The following is a 26,890-nucleotide window of genomic DNA, read 5'->3' on the forward strand; positions in this document are numbered from 1 at the left end:
CTGTGGACGTACTGGAGATTGGAGGACACGGGTGGCAGGTTGACGTGTCACGGCGGCTGAGCTGCGAAGAAGCTAATGGGCTCCCATCCCCTCCCACGCCTGCCTGCTGTTTTCAGATCGCCACTCAAGCGCAGGGGGGTGGTGGGTTGGGGGGGGGGGGGGGGGGTCTATTGGTTTCGCTACCGGCACAGAACACTAGGCCAGCTAGCCTAGGCGCTGAATGGCTGACTGAGCCGTGCAGTGTCTCTCTGAACTCTAGTTAGCCTGTATGTGACTTTGGTCATGGCAGAGTATGAATCAGTAACCATTCCTCTAATAATGTGAAGCGGTGGTGGTTGATGTCGCTCATAATTGGAACAGCAGTGATGGGAGATGAAAGGCGGAGCCGTGGCTCACAGACTGACACACACTGATCGACCGGGCCGTGTAATAAACAGGGAGCCACCACAAATTAACGTTTCCCTCCGTCAGCAAAGATGGCGAGGCGTTAGAATGGGAAATTCTCTATCAGAGGGGCAATTATTGAACCACAGGCTTTAGTGTCAGTGCATCTGCACAGTTTCATCACAGAACATCACAAGAGAATATGCTATTAAACGCAATCATCAAGGACACAAAGCAGAGTCGAGAGAGGTTTCTGTGTAACTTTCCATCAACTCATTAATATGTCCCCACAGCCTCTTCTAGTCAACCGCAAAGTTCAGGCACATCAAGAAACATTATAATTACTTCAACACAGTGAATTAATGTGTCTCATTATCAACATGTAAGAGCTCACTTATCTGCAACTGTGCACAAGTTTGAAACTGTGAATGTAGACTTTATCAAGGAAAAATCATGTAATAAAATGTGTAGTACATGAGAATATTGCAGTGCGCAGCACTTGCCAAAGGACAACATCCCTAATGTGCTTACATTATAAATGTGCACGACTTAAGCCGGTGTCCTGGCCCTAAGCAGCACGTCTGGATATTATCCCTTCTAATTTGTGAGAAGAAAAAAAATCCAAGCCCCTGATTAGGTGATCTGGGAAAGCCAATTGTTTTGATTGTGCCCACGTGATGTTTGATCTGACTGTGAGGAATGTAGCAACCTTTGATCTAATGACAACATTCAATTAGATAAGGTTAACTAAATTGACCTCCTTCAGCCCTGCTACCCGGCCCAGGGCCGGATAAAGTGTAAACAACCTGTAAGGTACAGGGTAACCCGGGGATTAGCTCTGTCTTGTTGAGTAAGCAGGTAGCATGGCAACTCACATGGTGGCACCGCAAGACAAAATGCACAAATAAACACACACAAAGGAGTGTGTACACACATCACACATGTATACTGAAGTGTGTGTGTGTGTGTGTGCGTGTGCGTGTGCGTGTGCGTGTGCGTGTGCGTGTGTGTGTGTGTGTGTGTGTGTGCGTGTGCGTGTGTGTGCAGACACTATGTGGATGTGTAATGCCTGATTTATACTTGGTTGCGTGATGTGTCATGCACCGAAAAGCTATCACATCTACAAGCTCCCAATGTGTTAAACTCTGTTGCCTTGTGACTGTGAGCTTGTAGAGAGGTTATTTCCGTTGTGCGACACGTTGCAAAACTAAGTATAAATCGGTGTGTGCGCATATACATAATATAAGGAAAAACATTCTGGAAACACAGCAGAAAACGTGGTCCGGCAGACTTACTCCTTTCTTCTTTTGTTTCTGATGATAGACGAACACAGGCAAAGTATCTTAAAGGAGTGCAGCTGGCAAAGCACTTTGTGGAGGAGGAAACTAGATTCCTCTTTCATTCTTTCTTTCTCTTTCGCTGTGTCTTGCTCCAAAGAGCTTAATTTATAATTATTCACTATAATAACTCTGCAGTCACTTGGGCACTTGAAATAGTGGTAGTGGTGTGTGTGTATGTGTAGTTTGCGTATGAATGTGTCTGTGTGTGTGTGTGTGTGTGTGTGTGTGTGTGTGTGTGTGTGTGTGTGTGTGTGTGTGTGTGTGTGGGGGTGTGTGTGTGTGTGTGTGTGTGTGTGAGTGTGAGGGGGGGGGGGGGCTCTTGAGTGGACTTACATCAGGCACTTTGCTGAGTGTCTCGCTGACAAACATTAAAAATGAATTGCACCTTAGTGGGAAATGAATCAAGGTGCCCTGGGAATTACATTACACCCAGTAGCTGACAAGCTAGATCACTATTTTCCAGCTGTTCAGTAGCCAAGGGTAAAGCCCCCTCACAAAGAGGAGAAAACTAAAGAGAAAGAAGTATGTGAGAGAGAGAGAGAGAGAGAGAGAGAGAGAGAGAGAGAGAGAGAGAGAGAGAGAGAGAGAGAGAGAGAGAGAGAGAGAGAGAGAGAGAGAGAGAGAGAGAGAGAGAGAGAGAGAGAGAGAGAGAGAGAGGGAGGGAGAGGGAGTGGGAGAGAGGGAATTACACCTCATTTAAGACCTGAAATACAGTGATTTAAAAAGGCACATGTTGCATATCAGAGCCTCTGGGCAATGGAGGAGATCGTATCAATTTGTCTAGAAAATAATAACTCAAGATAAGTGAAACCCTCCCAATCCATTCCCGGAAGATCAAAGTGCTTTCATTCATTTTCATACTGTCATACTGCAAAACCTCATTCCTTGTTCTCTAGCCTAGGTATCCAGGACTGGAGAGTCCAAGTTCCCACTCTTTGGTGATAAGGCAGTAACTCCTCTTGTACTTTTAAAGGGAGTCATTAAGAGAGATTACCTTAATGAATCCTATAAATTCATATTGGCTCTTGTTTCACACGGTGGAAGAGAACAATTATCTCAACCTCTCTCCCTCCCAAACCTGCCAGGCCATCCACTTTTAGATGAGAGGAAGCAGTGATCCAGAATGACCCCTCTTCACACTTGAAGACTCCGTATCTTTCTCTGTCTCTCTCTTACCTCGTGCACAAACGCACGCACAACTCTTCAGTTCACCATGGAGATGGACAGACAGCAGAGTGTAATGACGTATCCCCTTCAGCAAAGAGACAGACTGATCTCAAGTCCACTGGGCCCCTGAGCCTGAGAGATCAGCCGAACTCAGCGGCCCAGGACGGAAAGTCGGAGCCCGCAAGTGAGAGTAAAGCTTATATTTTTCTATTTATTTTCATTTATTGACAACAAGCATATGTACAAAGCAAAAAAAACACATTTTTGTCAAAGGGATGGCAAAAGAAAGCCCAGAGGCTTATTTCCATTGCAGTCCCATAAATACAGTTAAAAAAAATAAAATACATAAAATTTAGTTTAGAAAATCAGGACCATTTGGTATTCAGAAAACTCATAGGAAGGACTTAAAACTAGAAGTAGACCTAATCAATTTTGTGACTGTAGGCAACCCATTCCATGTGATAGCTGCAGATTACAAAAAAAGAGGCCTTTCCAATACTGCTTTTAACTTTGCATGGAACAAAATTTGTGGCGCTACCCCTAGCGGGGTATCTATGCACATCACAAACCCTTGAAAAGTACTTGCATAAATACTTGGGTGCCTTATTATTTACAATTCAGTGAACCATGCACATTTTCATGAACGACACTCCAATACCAACTCTGGCACCAGTCAGACTCCACTCCGCATCCCCAGCTTCGGCCCAGGTTCTGTCCTGCACCCTGCGCCTCCCCATGTCCCCATGCCCTCAGCTTCACACTCCAGAGTCAGACCTTAAGCACTGTGAGAGTGGCCTTAGTAGCCCAGCACTTCACAGATGAACAGCTCCAGTAATGGGCCGTGATTGACCTGAATAGCCGGCGCTGAGTGGGTTCCCTTGGGTGTAATCTCCACATTACCTGCTCTGTTTCACATACGCTGACTGAAGAGACAATCCTAGACGGGCTGCCTGGAAGATTAAACAACTTGTTAAGGAAGTAACAGAGCAGTTAAATAAACAAACCAAGCTCTCTTTGGCTGGGTTCATGCGCCGAATTTAAATCGCCTGGGGGGGGGAAATGAGAGGCCATCAGTTATGTTGATGAATCCAGTGTTCATTAAATAAAATATTTGTTGAAATTTGTATCCAGCGCAACTGCCATGTTTTAGTCATGGTTTCTGAACATAATGGGCTGAACTGGACTCTTAACAGCCGCTGAGTCTCAATGTATGAGTCTCACATGAGCCATGATGGCAGGGTGTAACTAAGTATTTCATTTTGGAATAGCACATTATAATGAAACAGGATCTATAAAGAGAAGATTACAATGCATCTCTCACAGATTGACATGCCATTATGTGAAATGCTTCCTGCAATAAAGATTATAAACAAATTTAGAGGGCAGGTCTGGGGCAGGTCTGGCAGTAGGGCAATCTCAAAGTCGGATTTATACAAAAGAATTGCTGATCTTCAGGCAGACTGGCTATTTTTGGCATGGGAGACCGATCCATGACGTATAGAGTGTGGGTATAAATTAGACATAATGTATAAAGCATTCTAATGTTTTGTACGGACCAGCTTTCCCACCAAGTAGAGTATTAAAACCTTCCCAGCCACAGACTATTGTTTACCAGTATTTATGTCAAGGTGACCAGCTCATACATTACATTAACTGTAATTTACTTTGGCATGGTGGGCGGGCTGGGGTCAGAGGAAGAGGAACACACTGCCTGTACGGAATGAGCCTCCTGTCAATAGAAAGGACACGCTCCTGTCAATCTGTCTACTCATTACACCTCAGTGAACATCGCATCAGCATGAGAGCAGTCAAAGCTAAAGTGAGAGCAATGTCCCACAGTGAAGCTTCATCCTTGACGTGACAACTGAACTCTGTTGTTTAAAGACACGTTAAGGCAAAGTTAGGGATTTGTCAAGTACTGAGGCTCCAGTCATTCACCAGTAAAAAAGACCCGGGCAAAGTACCATGAATTGTGATTTCAAATAGATGAATCTGCTGTATCAGTCCAGGCACTCAAACAGCCTTGGCGTACATCTTGATATAGCTATCTGGGAAAGCCAATATGCTGTCAAATAACAAGTGATATTAGGTAAATCAAGTACTGTAGCCTGTGTTTTTGGCTCAAAGATGAACATTTATTCCACTACTACAATGCTTTGTATTCAGAAGATAATTCAAGTGTGTCATGTTTTTTTACTGGCTTTCCAAACACTTTCAACACGTGCATCGTTCAGGTGCAAGTCTCCAGGGAGGGTGTGAAACGAGACAAATTAAGAATCCCTCTTGTTTTTCCTTCAAGTATTTTCTTTAAAAAATATATATTTCTAATTTTCCTCACTCTACCAGCCAGAGGAGAGAAATCAGGCCAGCAGCTTAAAGCCATCAAGTGTCTGCCTGAGACAAAGCCAGACTGTTGGTTTAACACTCAGTGGAGTGAGTGAACACATGCTTAGAAAGAAGGGGAAAAGGAGCATGATGGATGGACATATGAAAGTACGGCAGGCCTTTGAAAGCTTGTAATGGAGGAGACTACCATGGGAGCCCCCAAATTCACACCCCATCTATGGTATCTGAGTCCATCCACAGGGTATGGTTTCACAGCAGAGAGAGAGAGAGAGAGAGAGAGAAGGAAATCATATGGAGTGATTTGAGTTTGTGTGTCCATGTAGTGCACGTCTGCGCACATATTCATGCATATGTCTATGGGTCATTGCACGTGTGTGTAGTGTGTGTGCATGTGTAATAATCAGATCAATGTCAGCAGGTGCTCCAGTCCCACCTGCTCTCATTAGTCTTTCGGTCTTTATGGCAAGAGGTACTGTAAGGTCCCACCTGCCTGACAGAACCATTCTCTCAACACACACACACACACACACACACACACACACACACACACACACACACACACACACACACACACACACACACACACACACACACACACACACACACACACACACACACACACACACACACACACACACACACACTCTGTGTGTGGGTACCGAGCATTACATATTTTGTAATGCCATGTACCCAAACAATCAAGTAAACATGGGTATGCATACTAAGCACTCAAACTGAAAAATCCATCATCAAAACATGCACATTCCATCACATCAGTAAATAACCACAATCAGCATCTGTTGTTTGCGCAATGTAGTGTAAGAGAAGCTGTGCTTTAATATATAATTCTAGCCACATGTGCATGCTTGTGAAAGCAATGACATTTCTCAAAGTGCATGAATACTGAACTAAGTCTTGAATGTTTACAAAGTGTGAAGCGCAGTATATCAGGGATGCAGGTTGTCATCAAACCACATAAAAAGGACTCAGTATAACACTATTACTAATGTAATCTGATTTAGACTTAACTTCTATGTAAACACCCACGCACTCCAAAACATTCTCGCCCTTCTCATCTGTCTAATCTGGGAACAACAAGGGGGCGATGGGAGGGGGACGGGGGAACAACAGGTTTAAAATCAATTAAGAAACTAAATATGTTTAGTATTACAGAGGCCGGGGCATTCTCCAAGGATTAATTCCTTGTAGCTTTCATAATCCCCCTCCTCAATATGTTTAAATTAAGATTAAAGATCACTTTGTTCCCCTAGTCCCACAGCACCCAGGGTATGGTAAAGAGATCAAAACTGGGGGGCTTTTATAGGGAACATCTTTAACATTTGCTCTGCTCTCAGTGCTCTTGATTAAATGTAACATTTTGAGATCCCAGAGTTCTGAGAAAAGCATAAATCATTGTCTCACAGCTGCTGGCGTGCCTGGGGAAAACACATGCTCTCCCTCTCTCCAACCCCTTCTCTCTCTCTCCTCTCTCTCTCTCTCTCTCTCTCTCTCTCTCCTCTGTGATCATAAAGCCCACCCGATCCGTTCACCCCCCGGCCCCCTCTCCTCTGGAGAAAGTCGGGGTGGTGGATGGTGGGAGGGGGGAACACCTGCAGAACGCTGGGCCGCCCTGCAGTTGAGCACGGACCGCTGAACCCCCGACTCCTCACACGCCCTCATAACCTTCACTCCCCCGCACCGGTCTGGTCCGAGGCTGGCCAATCTTCCCAATCCATCCATCCATCCACTCAGCCACTGTCCAGCAGAGATCTATCCCATCATGACCCATCGTGCTGCTAATGAGCAGTAGTGATACTTGATCATTTATAATCAGCTCTGACATAGTTACATCTAGCAATCCACTGTTCTCTGGGCAAGATTTCCAGGCCGCTATATCGTTGAGTTTGCAGCTCCGGTATAAAATATCCCTGCATGGTACCATATCGGGGGAATGACCATTGGCCACACAGCCAGCATGTTTGTCTCTCTGCAACACATGGACCCGTGCCCTCCTAACTGCAGTGGCTTGGAAAGCAACTATTGCCCCATCTCGTTCCTTCAACAATGCCATCCAGCTTTTATTATCAATCTTTCTTTCATTAATTTTCTTCCCCTGGCACACACTTTTCATTTTTAACATCTCATTTAATTACAGCATTGACTCATTACGCCGTTGCACAGGACGCACACATGAATTGTGTTTTGTTCTTGTAAATGATTGAAAGAGAAAAACCGGGGGAGAGCCGTTGCCTGAAGTGACTCGGACTGTGACTGCCAAGAAGCCTTATCACTGTCACGTCCATCTGGAACAACTGCTCAATTAGCAGAAGTGATCTGGGACTGTCAAGTTGTAATGCAAAGGGTTAAACACTGACATTTTAAATTATTATAGGCCTTTTGGACCCATAAAAGAGGACATTTCAAAGCATTACATCTAAGTTCCCCTGCGATAAAACCCACGCCTTTAATTGTGTTTAATTTATTAGAATGTTCCAACCTCAGCTCTGTTAAATGAAAACACATTAGTCTGGTGGTACGAGAGTTTCTGCAAGTGTACAAGGACTCCCCCTCGCCACCCACCAACCCAAGTCACTCGCTTCATTTTCTAACTAAATTGGAATTTCTCTTTAATTCACTGGTAAACAATTAGACACAAAACAGATGTCATTGGCCAGATTTGAAGGCGGCTCATCTCCGCAATGAATTAACTTTGTGTGTGTGTGTGGGGGGGGGGGGGGCATATTAGAACATGTGTCAAAGCTGCCATTAAAATGCTGGACTACACATTATTTAGGCTATCATTATTGCAGGGCAATTAAACTTAACAAGCCAAAACGTGCTTTGAGGCTGTTCTAAAAAAAACATCTCAAGCAAACAACTGTGTCACAGACAGCGGCCAAATAAGAACATTCAAGACATGCTCATACAGTATACGTTCACGCGCTGACTTTGACGGGACCATGCGCCAAAACCAAATATATCAAAAGTGACCTTTGAAATGTGGGCCTTTCTGGCCGCGGACGAAAAGGAAAATATACAGTAGATGTAGAGGAAACGGCTGCTGGAGTGAATTAAGGGATCCATAAGTAAGGTGGTGGTGATTTCCAGAGCCTGTCACATCCTTTAAGAGATGAGACAGCACAGAGATTACAGAGACATGACCAGTGATGGCTTGGCTCCCCTCAACTCACAACCAACTATAGTCAACAATACATATGCACACACACGCACACCAGGACACGCACATATGCAGTATGCGATGCATTACCAATGTGAATACATAATCAAGCACACGTGCACACACATGCACGCACAGAGTACACCCCAGAAGCAAGATGCTGATTACCAACAAGCTCTCCTCTCTTTACTTAAATAAATATTACGTTTTGAGAATTGGGTGGACAGATCGCAGTGTGCCGCAGTGTGCTTTGTGTCGCATCCCTACAGAAACCAGAAGCCAGTGATCAAATGTAAAATAGAATATAAAAGCTGATTGTGGCTCATTATATCTTAATGTCTTCAGTATGTCTATGGTGTAAGAAGTCAGCGTAGCCTTCCCTCTCTCCCCGCGGTTCCAACGGTCCACGTCTAATGATCACGTTTTAAGGACTTCACTAAATGGAATCAACAGAGCCACATGGGAGAAATAAAATGCGTTTGATGCCGGAGCCAAGTGCTCCAACCGTTCAGAAATGTCATGATCACAAAACGTTGAACCCCAGAGCCGCCCCGATGGGAGAGAGGGGTGCAGCCCATTTCAGAGCGCTGCTACTCCACCTTTCATCTCTGGCAGGGCAAGGCGTTGCATCCATCATTCCATTAACACGGCTCTAACAGGCTCTCTGTGACCCCGTGGATGACAGAGAGGGGACAAGGGACATGTGGACAGACCCACAGCTTTGATATAAACCTGGCTACCCTACCAAGCACTCACACACACACACACACAAAAACGCACGCACACACGCTAGTAGACAGACACGCATGTTAGTACACAGACACGCATGTTAGTACACAGACACACGCTAACACAAAAACTCAGGAAGCAGAACTATCATACACACGTACATATGTGCTATGCTCACATGTGTGTGTGCGCGCACACACACACACACACACACACAGAAATGTTCCAATCTGCTTTGGAATTGTTACTGTCAACCCTGCCCCTGGCTCCACTCTCCTCAGTATTGACAGGTATATTGGAGATAAAAGAAAGCTATTTGGCAGAAATACTGTGTGTGTGTGTGTGTGTGTGTGTGTGTGTGTGTGTGTGTGTGTGTGTGTGTGTGTGTGTGTGTGTGTGTGTGTGTGGGTGTGTGGGTGTGTGTGTGGGGGGTGCGCGCGTGTATGTGTGCGCGCACACATGTGAGCATAGCACATATCACTTATTCTGAGGTGGTCTCCCAATATTAAAGCCTACAGCCAGCATGTTGCTGGTCTAGACTGTCTGAATAAATACAATCAGGAAGCTCACAATACTTAATTGTTGAAATAAGGATGTCTTCTTCCCTATACCGTAAATCTGCAGGAGAACTGCAGAATTTGGGGTAATATAATCTCCTTTCGCAATCTTCGCTCTGATTACTTATGATGTCTATTGAGAAACTAATTTCATATGCATACGGACATGAGTTGGCGTCTTTGAGCCATGGGTTCCCTCGCCAGATTTCCAATTCTTTATTCCCCATAGGGTTTTCAATTTTTGCAGAAAATAAGATCTGTGGTAGAGACAAGCTTAAGACAAGTTTCATACTGTGAATTTGGATGCTGTTATCACAATATGTAATTATTTTGTATTATTGTTTTTACTTGCTGTGTGATTGCTTAGCTCCGGTATTGTCGGATGAAGTGCCTGATCTAAAAATCACTGCTGCTGAATGTGACATGGGAAAAAGTTAAAGATATACTGTAAGTAAAGGGAACAAGGAACAGTGAGAGATGAGAATAGGAGAATAAAACAGAAAGGAAAGAAAGAAAGAAAGATGGATGAATTGAGGACAGAGTAAGCAAAGGAGAATAGTGAAACAGTGACGAGATGGACTGCAGGCCTCCACTGCTCTACATCTACAGGAGATGTGCTTCTGGGAACCTCCCTCCTTCCCTCTCTCTCTTCCCCTCTACTCTCCTTTACTTTCTGTCTTCTGGTTTGTGTTCCAATCAGGTTTTAATATTCAAAAATATGTACCGTCTTTGAGAGCCACCGCTTTGCTGAAATAATGTGCGCTCTAAATCAAAGTAATAGTCCAGGGCTGAACACTAAATAGAATTTACCGGGGTTCCTGTCTGCCTGTAGGGCTATGAAGGTGCTTTGTGTCAGAAATGCTTTGCTGCTTTCAAAATTTACTCGCAGGTCATCGTGCAATGTTCAGAAAATATGATCAGTGACTGTCTGTCCATCTATTAAAGCCACAAGTAGATGTATATCATAAGCTTTTAGTTGCCTCGCTCATGCAATTTATATCACAGGCTTGGTGCCCTTTTCCACTAGCAATGTGACAGAGATTGACGGAGAAGACATTCAATAGCCATGGAATTCCTGCTTAGGGATGACCTCACATCTCTGTAGTTGCTCTTATCATCTTACCTCGCTACACCTTCAGCTACAGCTGTGGTACGTACTGTAGCTACCTCCAGTCTAAAACACACCTGAGGGGCCTGTTCGAGCTCCATCTCCATGCTGACATGTTAAGGGCCCCGGGGGGCCTTGACATGATTCAGGGCCTGGCTTTGGGGTTTAAGTCAAGGCCACGCGATGAATCTCCACAGCCCTCGTATTAAAAGTGATGTACAGTCATGGCTCCGAAGACAACTCTGAAGACTAATACTTGAGGCATATTGTTTTACATTGTAGTCCCTGGATTTCTCTCCTGTATCTGTCATTAGACAAGAGAGGGAGGGGAGAAGAGGAAGAACGACCAACAACCCATTGTACACTTTGAGTTTTTCTTTTTTTCTTTTTCGGGGGAGGACAGTAAGCAAGTGAGGTGTATGATAGAGGAGTGATGTCAAGTACATCTTTTTCCAGGAGCATCAATCTTCCCCGAGAGCCCAGCGGGACTGGCTGCGATGGTCTGGTTAGGAGAGCCTGCTGCAGCTGACAGCAGGGACATGGATCCCCTTCCACCAGGGGAGGCCAGTGATGACATACTGATATTCATGACCTCATTCATGGAGGAAAGGACTAACAGGAGGATTTCCAGCCTGAGAACACTGGAGAACCTCAAGCGTGAGGACATACCTGGCTGTTCGTGTAGATATATTTGAGTCGCAGCAAGCTGCAGTCATTGGGTATGCAATATATTAAGTGATATAGCACACAGACGTTGATATACAGAACACAGACGTTTTGTAATTTGACTTGGTCTCTTGGTATGAGTGTTTGTTGTCCTACAGTGCCATGGATACTGTTCTCTACAGCACACACGAGCATCTCTGACACCCCCCTCTCACACACATAAACATGCATGTGTATAGCTGATCTGTGGTCAAAGGATGCAATCACAACGACAGTATAAACTGACATCGGTGCAGCGTAACAGCAGCGGTTTGCTGCTGTCAGCCAGTTCAGCTCCGCTCAGCCCAGCGCTGACAGAGACTAACGGCTGTTTACAGAATTCGCACTACTGCCTTTAAAGAGCCACCAAGTTGCCAATACCGCCTCAAGAATACCAGAGTGGAAAACACTTATCGGCTTTACTAAACAAACAAATGGGAGAGGGGCACTAGTGTGACATTATGGGGAGAGGGAAAATATGATGAGCTCAACAAACCCAGAACCTTGCATTTAATTATTGATTAGTGAGACGGAATATGGAGCAGCCAATCAAAACACGGAACCACACCGGAAAATAACTTGAAATACTGAAAAATCTAATTGGGTAAGCCTTGGGAGTTCAGAAATACTCAAATGTGTTAAACCCCCCTGAAATATCACAGCACAACAGAGTAGAGCAATATAGCTCTTTGGTAATCTCAGAACCAGGTACAACTTGAATACCTTGAATGGCCATGCATACACACATCATCAAAGTGAAGTTGACAATTCTACAACCTCATTTCAGTTGAAAATGTGTCATTTTTGTATAAATCAGATTTAAACTAGAAAAAGTTTCTAGCACAGGTCTCCGCCAGGTCAGGTAGGTTACTAGGTTAGTGTGGGCCAGCAATGTTTGGAATTCGCCAATCAGGCTGGAATGTGAAAAATCGGACGGATCGGACGGATCCGTCTTGATCACTGCGTGATATTTGGACAACATTTGTAGGAGTAACATATAAAAAGAAGTTTTGCAAAAATCAGCCTCCTGGTGGCGCTATAATAGGGCAATGTTGAAAGAGTGGCATTTGTTCCTCAACGTAGTGCGAATGTGCGTGCAAAGTTTTACCGCAATCGGACGCTGCGTTCATGATTTGCTGCATTTTGTTTAAAACGGGCCACTCCTGCAAACTTTAGATGTCAATCTTAGCCAATCAGGATGGAATATGAACAGATCCGTCTTGATCACATGACTATGGAGATCATGTGTACCGATTTGTGTGTATTTGACTGACAGACAGACGGGGCGACAGACACACGGACACACACACGGACACGCGGATGGACGGACGGACAGGGTGCAAAACAGAGTCTCAGCCATGCCTTTCGGCCTGGCTGAGACAATAAATCAACCATTCATCTGAAACAAAATTAAAATGATTTTCCATTGTGCGCCTAAGGTTATTAAAAGAATGGGGGGTTCAGAGAGAGCTCTACAGGGTAGTGACCATGTAATGTAGAGAAACATCTGCTGGGCTTGGAGTCTGGTTGCTACAGTAAAAATGCGCAGAATTATGCATGGTCACATAGTATCTATGAATGCAAAACATTGTGCAGCAGTTCTGTTGGCTGACACTGACGTACGACACTTTTGCTGAAGCATGAATTTGCCTTCAAGAGTTTCAGCAGCTCCTACCAGAGTTTCTGCAGTCGTCTCCTTGCTGAGGCACCTGAACAGAGAAGGCCAGGAGATCAGGAGCCAGCAGGGACTCAGGCTTGCGGATCTCATTAAGCCAGCGGCTCATATGGAGTTCCTTGGTGTCAGACGGACCTTGGACCAGTGGAACGAGCTTCTCTTTCACTCCATCAGCTGAACCTGAGGAAGAAAAAGGAGTAAAATGGCACTGGCAATTTCAAACTATAATAAAGACAGATGTTCCTCAACATTCTCTTTATTTAACTTCAACCCTCATTGTGCGCAGGAAAGGGGAGTGGAACATTTTGTCTGTCTTTTTTTACGTGTCAAGAAGGGATCTTAGAATTACTCAAAATCACCTTCTTCATAGCTGACTTTTTATAAATTCCGGAAAACTCCTGTTGCCATTTGACCCTACTTATTCTTCCTCTACCGTATGTTCTGATTAAATCACATTCCCTTCTGCACCTACAGAAGCCAGCAAATGGAGAGGAGAGCTTGGATGAGGCGGTGCAACATGAAGGGCCTCCGTTTCTGAGCTGGAATGGATGAGTGTGAAAGCACTAGCTGAGAATACAAACCTGTCAGTTGTACAAGAGAGATGGAGAAATCTCAACACGCTACTCTAAACATTTAAGTTATGACAGACTACCATTGGAAGACGGCCATAGATGTCAATTTAGAAATCAGGGAGGGGGAAAAAAGAAATTTCTGTACAGAGAGCTGGAACAAAGCTTCCAATCTGCTTGACAGAATGAAGCGAGTACAGTATGACCTTGTGAACTCCATGCTATGACTCGAGCTCCAATAACATGAGATTGTTGCCTGGATATCACTGTACTTTTCCCTTGCCATCAAAGACATGGCCTAGGCCCAATGACAGAGCCCCAGGAGAAAACAGTGACTGAATCATATAACTGGAGAGAAATCAAGACCAAGATTGAGGGAGAGGGATGGATGGAGAGACAGAGAGAGGATGAGGGCTGTGTTAAACTATCACAGAAAGAAGAGTCTAGGCGGGCTCAGTCTCTCCCTCCTACACAGGCAGTAAAGTTTAACAGGGCACAGCTGCACACACCTGGGGTCCTGGCGCACACTTTTACAGCTCCCACGGTTCCCGAGGCGCATTTCACCGTCGCACGGCTGCACAACTTCAGCTCCACGTTCTGGACGGAGCCCTCGAGAGTCGGCGACGGGCTTGGAGATTTCACACCTAATAAAAAAAACAAAGCGAAAATGAAGTGCAGTCCGGCAGGTTTAAATGCTGCTGCCGCAGCTTCGTTAAACACTTGATTGGTCTTTAATTGTTCTTGACCCTTTTCTTTGCCCTCCTCCCCCCCTCAGCGGTCTGAGAAGCCAGGTGCTCTTAAATCCACACCTCAGTCAGGGTTGAGCACGTTGTGTGCGTCTGTTAAATGTGCTCTGGTGGGGATGCCGGATGTGCCCCCTCGGTTCCAGGCTGAACCCGGGAAGGCTTCCCCCATCCTAAAAGATGCCACCTCCATCCAGATTTGGATCAACTTGTTATGCTTCTGTACTATGGTAATGACTCTCCTAACAATGACACATTCAAATATGCTGGAAATCATCCTGGAAACACAGTCATCCAGATTTAGTTACTACATGAGTGAAGACTGGATGGTCCCCAAAAGCTTGTCTGTCTACTGTACTATACTGTCATGCCATTTCATAGTGCTATTTCAAATCAATTACACGCTATTGAAAGAGTTACACGTACCTCATGTTTTGTGAACCTAAAAAACCTATAGTGTCAATCAAATATGTTCTCATTTAGTGCATAATGTCTTGCTGAGATGCTGTTCCCCCATAATGACGTTTATGCTGTGTGTGTGTTTGTGTGTGTGTGTGTGTATTTATTTATCTATGATTAGACACTATGGCGCTATGATCATATTTTTCATCATTTCTAGTGAAAATATTTACAGTACGCTGATGGGCTTCTGGATGTAGTACAGCAAAATCAAAATATTACAGCCATGATGGTTTTTTTTAAGCATCCAGAGAGAATATTAGCCAGGGTTAAAACCTCTTAAATTGTCTAGTGCTTGTTCTCTGCATTTTACAGGCTCCCCAGTAAATCCATTTAGGTGACAAGACATGTTAAGCTAAAGAACATGGCTACGAGGAGTTTGAATAATAGGCCAATATAAAGGATATATTTTCCCAAAACAATATCCAATAGGATTACACCTGCATTCAGCTTAGTGTCCTGTAACTCACCTAACACCAATGTTACATCACAGAGTTCCTAGAGCGCTCCTCGCTCTGTGATTAGTCCTCTAACATGGCAGTCTAGTGTGGAAGAACCTTCTCCCTGCCATCTTTCCAGCCTGACACTGTTTGCACTGTGGCAAGAGGGGGGATTACACTCCCAGCATTATGATATGTCAATGTTATTTCTATGGTGAGAGGATATTTCAAACACATAAAGGGGGGGGGAGGGAAGGGGCTCAGATACTCTGAGATCTAGGGAGCTCAGTGTGCCAAACCCCTGTTGAGGGGGAACGGGAGAACCATCCATCCACCATCGCATGCTACATTCTTCCAGTGAGCTGGCACTGTCCAAGGGAATCTCATCAAACTCTTACATCACCTGTTCCAATAAAGCTTTAGTTCTCAGAATACACACACACACACACACACACACACACACACACACACACACACACACACACACACACACACACACACACACACACACACACACACACACACACACACACACTCCCAGAGTCAGACAGACACAGCCTTTCATTTCCTACAAATGTTCACAGCACTTCTTGACTGGGGTTTATGACTTTGGTGGTGCGAGTGGTAGCATAATAAAAACGTTTTCCTCCCTTTTCACCACAGGCAAAAGGAGAAAGAAAGATGAACAGAGACAGGGATAGTAGCAAGAGACTGGCACAACGAGAAAATTAAGAGACGATGAGTGATGGAGAAACTACATTGGCAAGAAGGACAAAAAGGGTGAATAAATTGAAAAGGAAAACGCGATCCGATGATGTGACAAGAGGTAACGAGAAATGTGGCGATGATGAGGAATGCCAGTGCACTGATCTAATAACTGCGGGTGAGTTAGTAGTTTCCTTGTTCATAAAGCAGAGAGGAGGAGAGCTACCAGAGAGCCTCTGAGGCAGGCTGCTCTCTGGAAGCTGTCCAGTTCATTATTATGGAGCAGCGTCTGGAAAACAGCCAGATCTCTGCTGTTTAACCCCTTAAGACCGGGAACGCATCAGTGTCATTTTTAGATTTCTTTGGCTATTAAAAAAATAGCAGATATACAAGCTCGTAACAGATCTGCTATTTTTGAAAAATCGTGAACATTTGTGCGAATCTTTGAATATATATATTTTTAAACATTTGTAACTCAAATCTTTGCTTCTGGGGGGGGGGGCGTCCCTGGAACAAAATATTTTGAGATGGGGTCCACGGCCAAATACATTTCATTTTGTGGGTCCTTGACATGAAAAAGTTTGAGAACCACTGATTATAGCAACACAAGTTTTTTCAAAAAAAAATTCTTCTGATTTAGAAGACATTTTGTTTTTATTTTATTTTATTGTTTGTATTATTATTTAGTATCATTATAATTTATAAATCTTTCAACAATTTAATATGCCGTGACATATGCTTAGTTTTTTATACTTTTCACTTTTTATATGTTTGTTTATTTGTTTTTACTTTGCTTTGTCTGTATGGACTCTAACCAGTAATGTGGGGAGGGGGGAGGTGGGGGGGGGGAATAAAAAAAAAATGATGTTTTTCTCAGGGGGAAAAATCTAAACAAAAAATGATATGATGAAACGATGTTCTTCCTCTAACTGTCTGAAAAATGCTAAATAAACACAAAGGTTAAATATACATTTTGTAGAATCGGCCCCAGGTCTTAATGGGTTAAAACAGAACACCAGAAAAAAAGACATAGGTCAGACCGACCAACCGACCGTCTTTCATCCCAGCTCCACCTCCGCCTTCTTTTTCTTATTTTCTTTTGTCTTAACTTCTCTCTCTCAGTGAATTCTTCTCGTCTGCTTGTCTTCCATCACTTTTCAACTAGTCATCATATGGACACATTTTTCTCTTAAATATGACCACTGTTATAAAACGCTCTCTGCTTTCATCAAACAACCCCTCTGACCAAAATAAAAGGCGAATATGGGGATTCTGTGTTGCAGGCGTTTAATCTTAATCACCTAATGGTTGTAACTGAGGTAAAAAGGGAAGGAAGGCTGGACGGATGGAGGGATAGGGGTAGGTGGACGTTAGGAGGATGCTTAAGCGGGGGAATTACAGGCAATTGCAGAAATTGTTTGAGTCTGGAGGTGGGGAGCCATGGAGAATGAGATTTGTTCTAGAAGTTTCCCTTAACCACCGACTTCCCTCCTCTCCCTCAGACAAATTACCCAACAACCTCTTCACCTGCCGTCTGAGGGGCCCTCTAACAGCCCAGATGGAAGATGGGGATGATAATGACCCCTCCTTCTGTCTCACTGCCTGCCATTTAATCTGTCCATCTACGGGGTCAGACAGACCAATGCTGTCTGACTGCCTGTCTTAAGTATTACTGCACGGCTGTCTGACTGCCTGTCTTAAGTATTACTGCACGTGGCCCTGGCTCCATTAAAAAATACTGCTACTCCTCTCGACTTAATCAGAATCAGATCCGAGAAACCATTCTGGGTCCAGGCCCACCGTTAAGAAATCAGGTACGATGTTTTTGCACTTCGTCTGTCATCTGCGGACCTTGCTAGTCTAGACCGTTATTGTCCACGTCTACCAGATGAACAGGATTTCTCAACTGAAACCATTGAGCAGAGTTCAGTTACCATAGGCAGACACATATGTGCAAGTTCATGCATGCACGCATACACACAGAGGCACACACTCATACACATGTACAGTCCCTCCATCATGTCTGTGGCACCTACATCTATAGTACAAAGAGCAAGAGAGTGTGTGGGGGGGAGAGAGAGAGAGAGAGAGAGAGAGAGAGAGAGAGAGAGAGAGAGAGACACACACACACACACACACACACAGAGAGAGAGACAGACAGACAGACAGACAGACAGACAGACAGACAGACAGACAGACAGACAGACAGACAGACAGACAGAAACATCGTGGCACATACATAGTACTGTATGGACATATGGCTATACTCTTCTCCCGCTGGAAACAATATCCACATATTGATCATAAAAAGACACGGCGCTCAACATTTGGCAATATTATTGAGTGAGTCTTGGAACACCTCGAAAACACCTTAACAGTACCCAGGAGAAAAACAAGCCGCTCCGACAGGAGCGAAGCCCTGCAGGAGGAAGGAGAATGGATATCCAGATCCGAGGGCCATTTGGTCCTTCTCAGAAGGGTCCTGAAGGGAAAATGAATGTAACATCCATGAGCGGGTTGCCACAAAGACTCACTGCTCCCAAGAGACCTTCAGTCTTACTCCAGGAGATGGAGACGTTAAAAGAGCCAGACAATCTGGAACATGACAGAGGCCGTTCCTCTGCAGTCTATAGGCTTTGATAAATTGCACTAGGAGTATCACTGTAACATATCCCCTTGCCCACTACACATCCTAAAGGGCAGTGTGCACCTGCTGAGGGGCAAACCCCTGGACAATGCTTTGGCCAGCTGTTGGTCTATAAAAAAAAGTGGGGTGCACTGCACAGGAAGAGAAAAAAAAAAGAGAGAGAGAGAGAGAGAGAGAGAGAGAGAGAGAGAGAGAGAGCAAAAGCTGTTTGAATTAGAATTTGGCTGATATTGGCACTCAGGTTGTGTGTGCGTGCATGTGTGCGTGCGTGTGAATATGTATTGTAAGGGTGCGTTAATGTGCTTGCATATGTGTGTGGGTAATATCCATAAATGTGTACATGCTTGCATTGCAGTTGGGCTTGCATATGTGCATGCGTGTGCAATGCATGCGTGTGCATGCGCGCGCGCGCGCGCGCGCTGCGCGTGTGTGTGTGTGTGTGTGTGCACGTGTGCATGTGTGCATGTGTGTATGTGGTAGTGTTATTTGTTGAGCGAGGGCAGGTGCAGGGAGCATATAAACACACAGCTGGGGGCAGAGGCTAAGACATTCCATCAAACACTCTGATGGCAACTATGGGCAGCTGGATTTACCATCCTGTAGAGTAGACCCACAGGAAAGAGAAGGAGAGAGCGACAGAGAGGGAGTCAGCTGAAAGAAAGAAAGAAAGAAAGAAAGAAAGAAAGAAAGAAAGAAAGAAAGAAAGAAAGAAAGAAAGAGGAAGAACAAAAAAGGGGCAAAGAAAGAAAGAGAGAAAAATAACAAAAAGGGGGGAAAGAAATAAAGAAAGAAAGAAAGAGGAAGAACAAAAAACGAACAAGGAAAAAAGAAAGAAAGAAGTGGGGTAGAGAGAGGAAAAAGCAGTGTAGCATCATGCTTATGAGGCGGTGCGCGATGTGGACGCAACATTTCTGCACCATGCTTCCAACATACCTCAGTAGTTGGGTCATTTGTGTATGCACGTGTCTATGGACGTATGCGTATGAGTGACACAGTGAGTGAGTGAGAGTGTGTGTGCGCTTGTGGGTGTGTGTGTGTGTGTGGGGGTGTGTGTGTGTGTGTGTGTGTGTGTGTGTGTGTGTGTGTGTGTGTGTGTGTGTGTGTGTGTGTGTGTGTGTGTGTGTGTGTGTGTGTGTGTGTGTGTGTGTGTGTGGGGGTGTGTGTGTGTGTGTGGGTGTGTGTGTGTCTGAGTGAAACAAGGAGCTTTTGTATGTAGGTATGAATTTATATGTGTGTGTGTGTGTGTGTGTGTGTGTGTGTGTGTGTGTGTGTGTGTGTGTGTGTGTGTGTGTGTGTGTGTGTGTGTGTGTGGGCGCACGCATGTGCTTTTACAGGACATCTGTGTACTTGAAAGCCATGTTGTGCACATTCCAACATGTCCTGCTCTCCCTCCTTTGAGGAACGGTATGGGAAAATCAGCCACGCTGCAACTCTGGACCCGGATAGCCTACATTCTACAATGAGGAGCTCAGTGTTTGTCTTAGCCTGTGTTTCATTAGAGAGCTGTGATAATACCTCAGAGATAATAAACTTTACTCCAACATTCACTGTCACTGCTACAAAAACCTCTACATGAAAAGGATAAGGATAAGGGATTGTTTTGTTTTATTTTGTTCGTTTTTTTAATTATTATTATTATATGTGAGGCTTATTGCTGCTGATATTCACGTGGGAACTCAGAAGACTTGTAAAATGAAGATGGAGAAAAGCAGAAGGCCTTGTCTCAGCGTGAGAGTTTTCTTTTTAATGTCAGCTCCAGCACTTCAGGAAGCAGCCAGCTGAGCCATTAAGTGTTGACGCAGAACTTGTAACTGTCTCTACTGCAGAGGCTGAGGCACTAAAGGCATTGAAATCCAATACCAATAAGGCCATGCCATGCAGAGGGCAGACAGAGAACAGGAAGGACAGACATAGGCAATTACAAGGAGACATTAATTTTTATAAGATTTTCACTTATAATAAAGTTATGATATTCGGTTGGTTTCTCACACCACATCGATCACTTTTTGTGCTTCTGCAGTTGAGTTGTACAGCTTAGGTTTACAACAGGTTTGTTAACAGGCTTCGACTGACTAACTCACTGACTGACTGGTGTATTTTACCACTTTATACAGCGGTGGGCTTTGTGCAGAATATTTCTATTTCTAATGACTGATGTGCTGTACCCATGCGATCTAGAGGGCTGAAAGCATGGCTACCAGAGAGATGGACAGAGACAGACAGGTAGACTGACAGGCAGAGGAATGTACTGTATGTCCTTCCAGCTAAAGAGTTGTCAAACAGTCAGGTTGATGCAGTATACAGAAAAGGGGAGGCAGTCAGACATGAAGACAAACAGTGAGGAATGGATGACATTCAGACGTGTAGATCTGTAACTGTCTGTCATGAAACAGGATAGACCTCTGTTTCAGTAAAATATCGTCTAGCTAGAGAGCTGAGAGAGAGAGAGAGAGAGAGAGAGAGAGAGAGAGAGAGAGAGAGAGAGATGCTGGCTCATAAGATGGTATAGACAGAATAGAAGTCAACTGAGCCATTAAGCACTGGTACAGAAGCAATAACTGCCGGGAGGGACCGAATGAAAGACAGTAACCAGAAAGACTGCTGGCACTGGGCCCACTAGTGTGTGCATGGGTACGCACACGCACGCACACGCACGCACGCGCGCGCACGCACGCACACACACACACACACACACACACACACACACACACACACACACACACACACACACACACACACACACACACACACACACACACACACACACACACACACACACACACACACACACACACACACACACACACACACACACACACACACACACAGAAGCGGACAGGCAGAGAGACAGGAGAAGAGACAAGGAGAAGCAGAAGTGGTCTGTCCTGCTATGAGAAGGGATGAAGAAAGAGCAACAAATCTGGCAGAGGTCCAAAGTAAGCTACAGGGGTCAGATCAAAGATTCTCCACCAGATGGGATCTGATTGGTGACTACTTGCAAAGGAATCAAAAGACGTATCATTGTAAACGTATTTAAATTGCCCAACTCAAGATTTGTGACGAGACAAACCAGTTACACATAAACACAAGGAGTGCAAACACAGTTAACCGTTCCCATAGCAAAGTCACTCTAAAATGTGTCCATTCTTCATGTTGACATTTTGCGATTGGTAAAAATAATGTAGCTCTAATCCTGGTGTATATTACATTCTAAAAATTACATCCTCCACAATGTTTTAGAACAGTTTATATTTAATCTTTGATCTGAACAGGCCTTTAGAGAGAGAAAAATAAGTAGGCAGGTAGATAAAAGTGATCTACAACCTACCTACTGTAGGTTGTAGTCAGGTAAAATATTACACACACACACACACACACACACACACACACACACACACACACACACACACACACACACACACACACACACACACACACACACACACACACACCTAAACATGGGCAGACTGAACTGAACTGGGTGGGATGATGTTGAAATGGTGAGAATCTTAGTGAAACATAACAGGCAGGGAACTTCCAGAGCGTATGTAGATGAGAGGCTGGCACGAAGTGATGGTGTTACGAAGTGATGGTGTTAGCTGCTGCCTGTCTTCCTGGAGGGGGGGGGTGGTGATGGGGGTGGTGATAGTGGACGGAACGGAGGTAAGGGAATGTTGGGGTGGGTGGAGGTGGGGTGCCTAATTTCCATGATTACCCCCCCCCCCCCCCCCCACCTCCAGGTGCTGCCTTGCCTCTGTCTTTTCTGTCTCCCAACTAAAACTGTGTCACATGTTCGCTCTTCCACTCATTCAAACACCCGGTTCACTCTGCCACCGAATTACCACAATTAAGGAGCCTTCATGCGGAAGCAATTTGGCCAACACTAATGGGCCTAAGCAGTATGGGTTTTGGAAACTGGTGCAGGGGGGGTGGGGGGTGTGTGGAGGAATGAGTGAGCAAGAAAGAGCAACAGAGAGAGAGAGAGAGAGAGAGAGAGAGAGAGAGAGAGAGAGAGAAAGAGAGACTAGTAATACCAATGTGACGAGTCCACACCACAGTGCAGTTTTAGACGTGAACAGTGACGTACTGTATGGGATTCCCGCATCGCCACTTGTGAGGAGACGATTAGCCCAGCGGTGAGATAGGCCACTAGAACACAGCTACGGATGAGAGGGCCTGTCTCTCAATCTCCCAGAGCCCCGGCCCTGACATATTGGGTTAGCATGAGAACCAGGGGCAATCTGGCTTTGAAGAGGCAGCCAGCGTGGAATGCCAGTGTGGTTGCACCATGAGAGAGAGATGCTCAGCACAACAGACCGCAGCTAATGACGCTAAACCAGGCCCTCTGTCGCTGAAACGTAAACCCCCGGATTACAGCACCCTCTCTGTTTGACTCTCCAACTCTCTCTCTCTCTCTGTTCCTGACTCTCTATTAGTCTCTCTCTCTATCTCTCTCTGTCTCTCTCTATTTCTCACTCTCTGTCTGTTCCTCACTCCCAGTCAACTCTCTCTTCATGGTCCTGACTACCCCTCTCTCTCTCTCTCTCTCTCTCTCTCTCTCTCTCTCTCTCTCTCTCTCTCTCTCTCTCTCTCTCTCTCTCTCTCTCTCTCTCTCTCTCTCTCTCTCTCTCTCTCTCTCTCTCTCTCTCTCTCTCTCTCTCTCTCTCTCTCTCTCCCTCTCCCTCCCCCCCCCCCCCTGTGGAGCAGAAGAAAGTGGAACCCGGCTGGTGGAACTTTTGAGTCTTTTTTTTTTTGATCAATAATCCACCGAAATCAATATTTATGTCCCAGCTTAAGCAGTGGCTGTGTGCGTGTGCGCGCGCGCGTGTGTGTGTGTGTGTGTGTGTGTGTGTGTGTGTGTGTGCGTGTGTGTGTGGTGGTAGCCAGGGGTGGGGTGACTGGGGTTTTGGTGCTGTGGAGGCACTTCAATGGGAGTCGTGGTGGAAATTTACGGCTGTGTGACGTGGAGCTATGTGCTCAGTCGGCACTTACTTGCTCCCCTTAGACGGGATGGTGGGTTTCGCAGCAGAAACTAGCAGATGAGCTAAATACAAACAGATTTATTAGGGTTCAGGACCTAATAACAGTCAGTGCAAGTCTTGTCTGCTGTGGTGTGAATGCTGTAAAGTTCCATTCTGCTTACATTTATTTTCAAGCCTGAGTGACACACACTCCCTGTGATGTCTGATTGGGAGGGCATTATTCACAGACTATGCTGTGTGAACTATCTGTTATGCTGCTGCATTTCAACACATATCACAATGTGATATCTAAGCTATCCATCTTCATCAGCCATGTTCTGTGAACCTACAGAGTAACGGCAAAACTGTAATGATTCTACAGGCTTGAGTAGTCACTCATTCCAGCTTCACCTTGTTTCATGCTTCACTGATCCTCCTCCACTGTTATCTGTCTATATGGACGATTTCATCCAAATGCAATCATTATGCAATCATTATTTTCCTAATTTTGTTGTTATTTTCAACCGTAGGTTAACACCTAAGCAGGGAAAATGTGTCTTATTTTGCACACCTACATCTTGGGAAATTTGGAATGAAAGTAAAGCCATGGCGTAATGAATGGTAACCAGATTTCTCCTCGCTTGTCTGTTTAACGCATTAACTATCGATGACACGCTGTAAGGGCCTACAAGACCTTTCCACCATAACACCGTTTCATAAAAGATGGCTGCAGGGGTTTTCATATCATATTGCTGTTTCATTCCCCACAGGGGAGATGAATCGAACTTTTGAGGTTAAAATTACGTCAGCTCACAAGCTAAAGTGAGCCCCACACTTCAGCTCACTATACAGTTATAGTACTCCACTCCAGGCGCCAAGGTTTCTCAAAACCCCTCTTTGAGATCAACTCCAGTGTGCCACTCTATGCCAATGGGGGTTACACAGATTTTAGTGGAATGAAAGATGCTCTTGCTAAACACACTGAAGATTTGTGCATAAGAACAAAAGATAAAAGGTTGGAGGTGGAATCTAAGCTCTTCCCCCTGATCCTGTACCAGGATCATCCCTGTCCTCCAACATGCGTGGAATCACATCTTATTTCCCATGACAGAGAAAGTGGGCTACCGTTCAAAGCAACAGTAGAGAGAAAATCCTTGGCACGCTCTCAGTTGATTCTTGATTTCTTTTAAATATCGTCTTTCGCCAGGAGCCTGTGGACGGTGTGAGGAGAAGAAGGGGGATGATGGATGGTGAGTGATGGTGAGAAATGACAAGCCTGTATGTCCCCTGATGAGAGCCTGACGTCACCCACTGGGAGGGTTTGTTATGTATGTGTGTGCGTGTGTGCGTGCGTGCACATTGAGAAGGCTGGTTGGTAAGCTCTACAGAGCTTTGGGTTGATGGAGAGGCAGACCTCATTCTCTCTCCCCAGTCATCCCCTCAAACATGTACATAAGTCCATGTAATCAGAGGCCCTGAAGCCAGCGCAACACAACAAACTTCTGTTTTCCATCGACTCTCTCTCAATTCCTCTCATTAGCTCTTGTCTGAAATGAAGGACAGAGGAGCGAGAGAGCAAGAGAGAGAGAAAGAGAGAGAGCAGAGAGCTTCAGAAAGACAAAAGACAAGAGGAAGGCCCGAGTCTGGATCAACTTAAAACATCATCACAGTAAGGAGTGGAGCGAGGGGCCGTCTGCGGAGGGCCCATTGAAGTTTTCATTGACAAGAACCGTCTCGAGTTCCATCCGAGATTTATTTATCGGGTCTCTGATGCTGACACGATGTGTTTTTAATGTCAGAAATAAGGTTGCGTATGAACGAAAAAGAAAAAAAAGTCCCTCTCGCTTTTCTGCTGTCTTGCTTTCTTCCTGCCCTGATGTCAATCCGTGCAGTGGACAAGGCAGACAAGCATAAATTCCTCCCAAACCAATAAGATACCTCTTCAAAGACATATAGGGAGACTTGAGTGAAAGGCCGGGCCGCGTTGAAACAGACATCTCAGGGTTTTCATTAAGCCTCTCATCTCTTTACTGACATTTGTGACAACCACAAACCACGGAAAATAAATAATAAAAAAGGACTCCCGCCCTCCCTTTTGCTTTCTTTGTGTAACAATGAAACGGAGTATCAAAATAATCTCAGTGAGCTAAGTGCATGAGCTCCGTTATGTGACAGGACAAAGCTGCGTGTTCCTCTGGTCTGTCTTGAGTAATAGATGGGGAACATTAAGGCTGTGTGTAAGGCAGTCATGTCGGCTAGAATCTGTGGATCAGTGGAAAACGGTGGTAAAATGAGTGGAGTGCAGCCTCCTCTGTTGGGTCTCAATGAGAGGGCTGCGCTACCAAGAGCTGCATTGGCACGATAGGAGAGAGACAGAGACAGAGAGACAGAGAAAGAGACAGAGACAGAGAGAGACAAAGAGAGAGAGGTGGTGGTGGTGGGGGGGGGGGGGCACTGGGGGGCCAGGATGGGAGTGCGAAAGGAGGGAGAGAAAAGAAAAGAGACAGTCAGGTGTGCTCTGGGACACCAGACGGTATAAGAAGCAGATATAGCAGGTATCAACTTTCACAGGCAAGAGAGAGGTATGAATATAGACACTTTTCCCCCTCAATAACACCAGGCTATTACCAACACTTATGGGCCCGTGTCATCACAAGGGGATTTGCGTCAGACCGTACTCCTCCTGAAGTCAGCCAGATCACAAGGATAGCTGTGACAGCAGCAGGCTTTTTCATGCAGTGTAAAACGATAAATAAATGAAATATTGTCCCCACAAGTCACCCTTCCCTTAATGTAACCTTGATCAGTCTCGATACTGTATGTTTTTTCCCGCTTTTGAACTGCCGTCTCCCTATTTTTCTCCTGCACATCCAAGACAGGCGAGACCATGTGCAGAGGGGACCTTGTAAAAACAAAAGACTTGTTTTAATATTGATACGGTCGGTCCCGGGCTATTATTATCAGCATGCTGCTAGCCTGCTACATTAGGAGTCCATGAGCCCCCTATATCCAAACATTCTTACCATCACTTGCCTTAAATGGAATCCCATGGTGTGAATTTCCTAGAAGAGTTTGCTATGTTCAGCAGTCGGTTCCAACGTAAGTATGTGTGTGTGTGTGTGTGTGTGTGTGTGTGTGTGTGTGTGTGTGTGTGTGTGTGTGCGTGCGTGCGTGCGT

The 26,890-nt window shown here is 45.0% G+C and overlaps 1 protein-coding gene across 4 annotated transcripts in view; it reads right to left on the reverse strand.

Moving 5' to 3' along the window:
• vps13b (vacuolar protein sorting 13 homolog B) overlaps positions 1–26,890 on the reverse strand; it is a 449,591-nt gene that overhangs the window by 323,577 nt on the left and 99,124 nt on the right. For all 4 annotated transcript variants that reach the window (XM_080427213.1, XM_080427214.1, XM_080427212.1 and 1 more), the window contains exons 18-19: positions 14,268–14,402; positions 13,190–13,369 (exon numbers count right to left, since the gene is read on the reverse strand). In XM_080427213.1, the coding sequence (XP_080283339.1) occupies positions 13,190–13,369; positions 14,268–14,402 (315 nt within the window). The remainder of the gene's footprint in view (positions 1–13,189; positions 13,370–14,267; positions 14,403–26,890) is intronic.

The sequence above is a fragment of the Gymnoscopelus braueri genome (assembly GCF_963280865.1).
Source record: "Gymnoscopelus braueri genome assembly, chromosome: 4".
NCBI lineage: Eukaryota > Metazoa > Chordata > Actinopteri > Myctophiformes > Myctophidae > Gymnoscopelus > Gymnoscopelus braueri.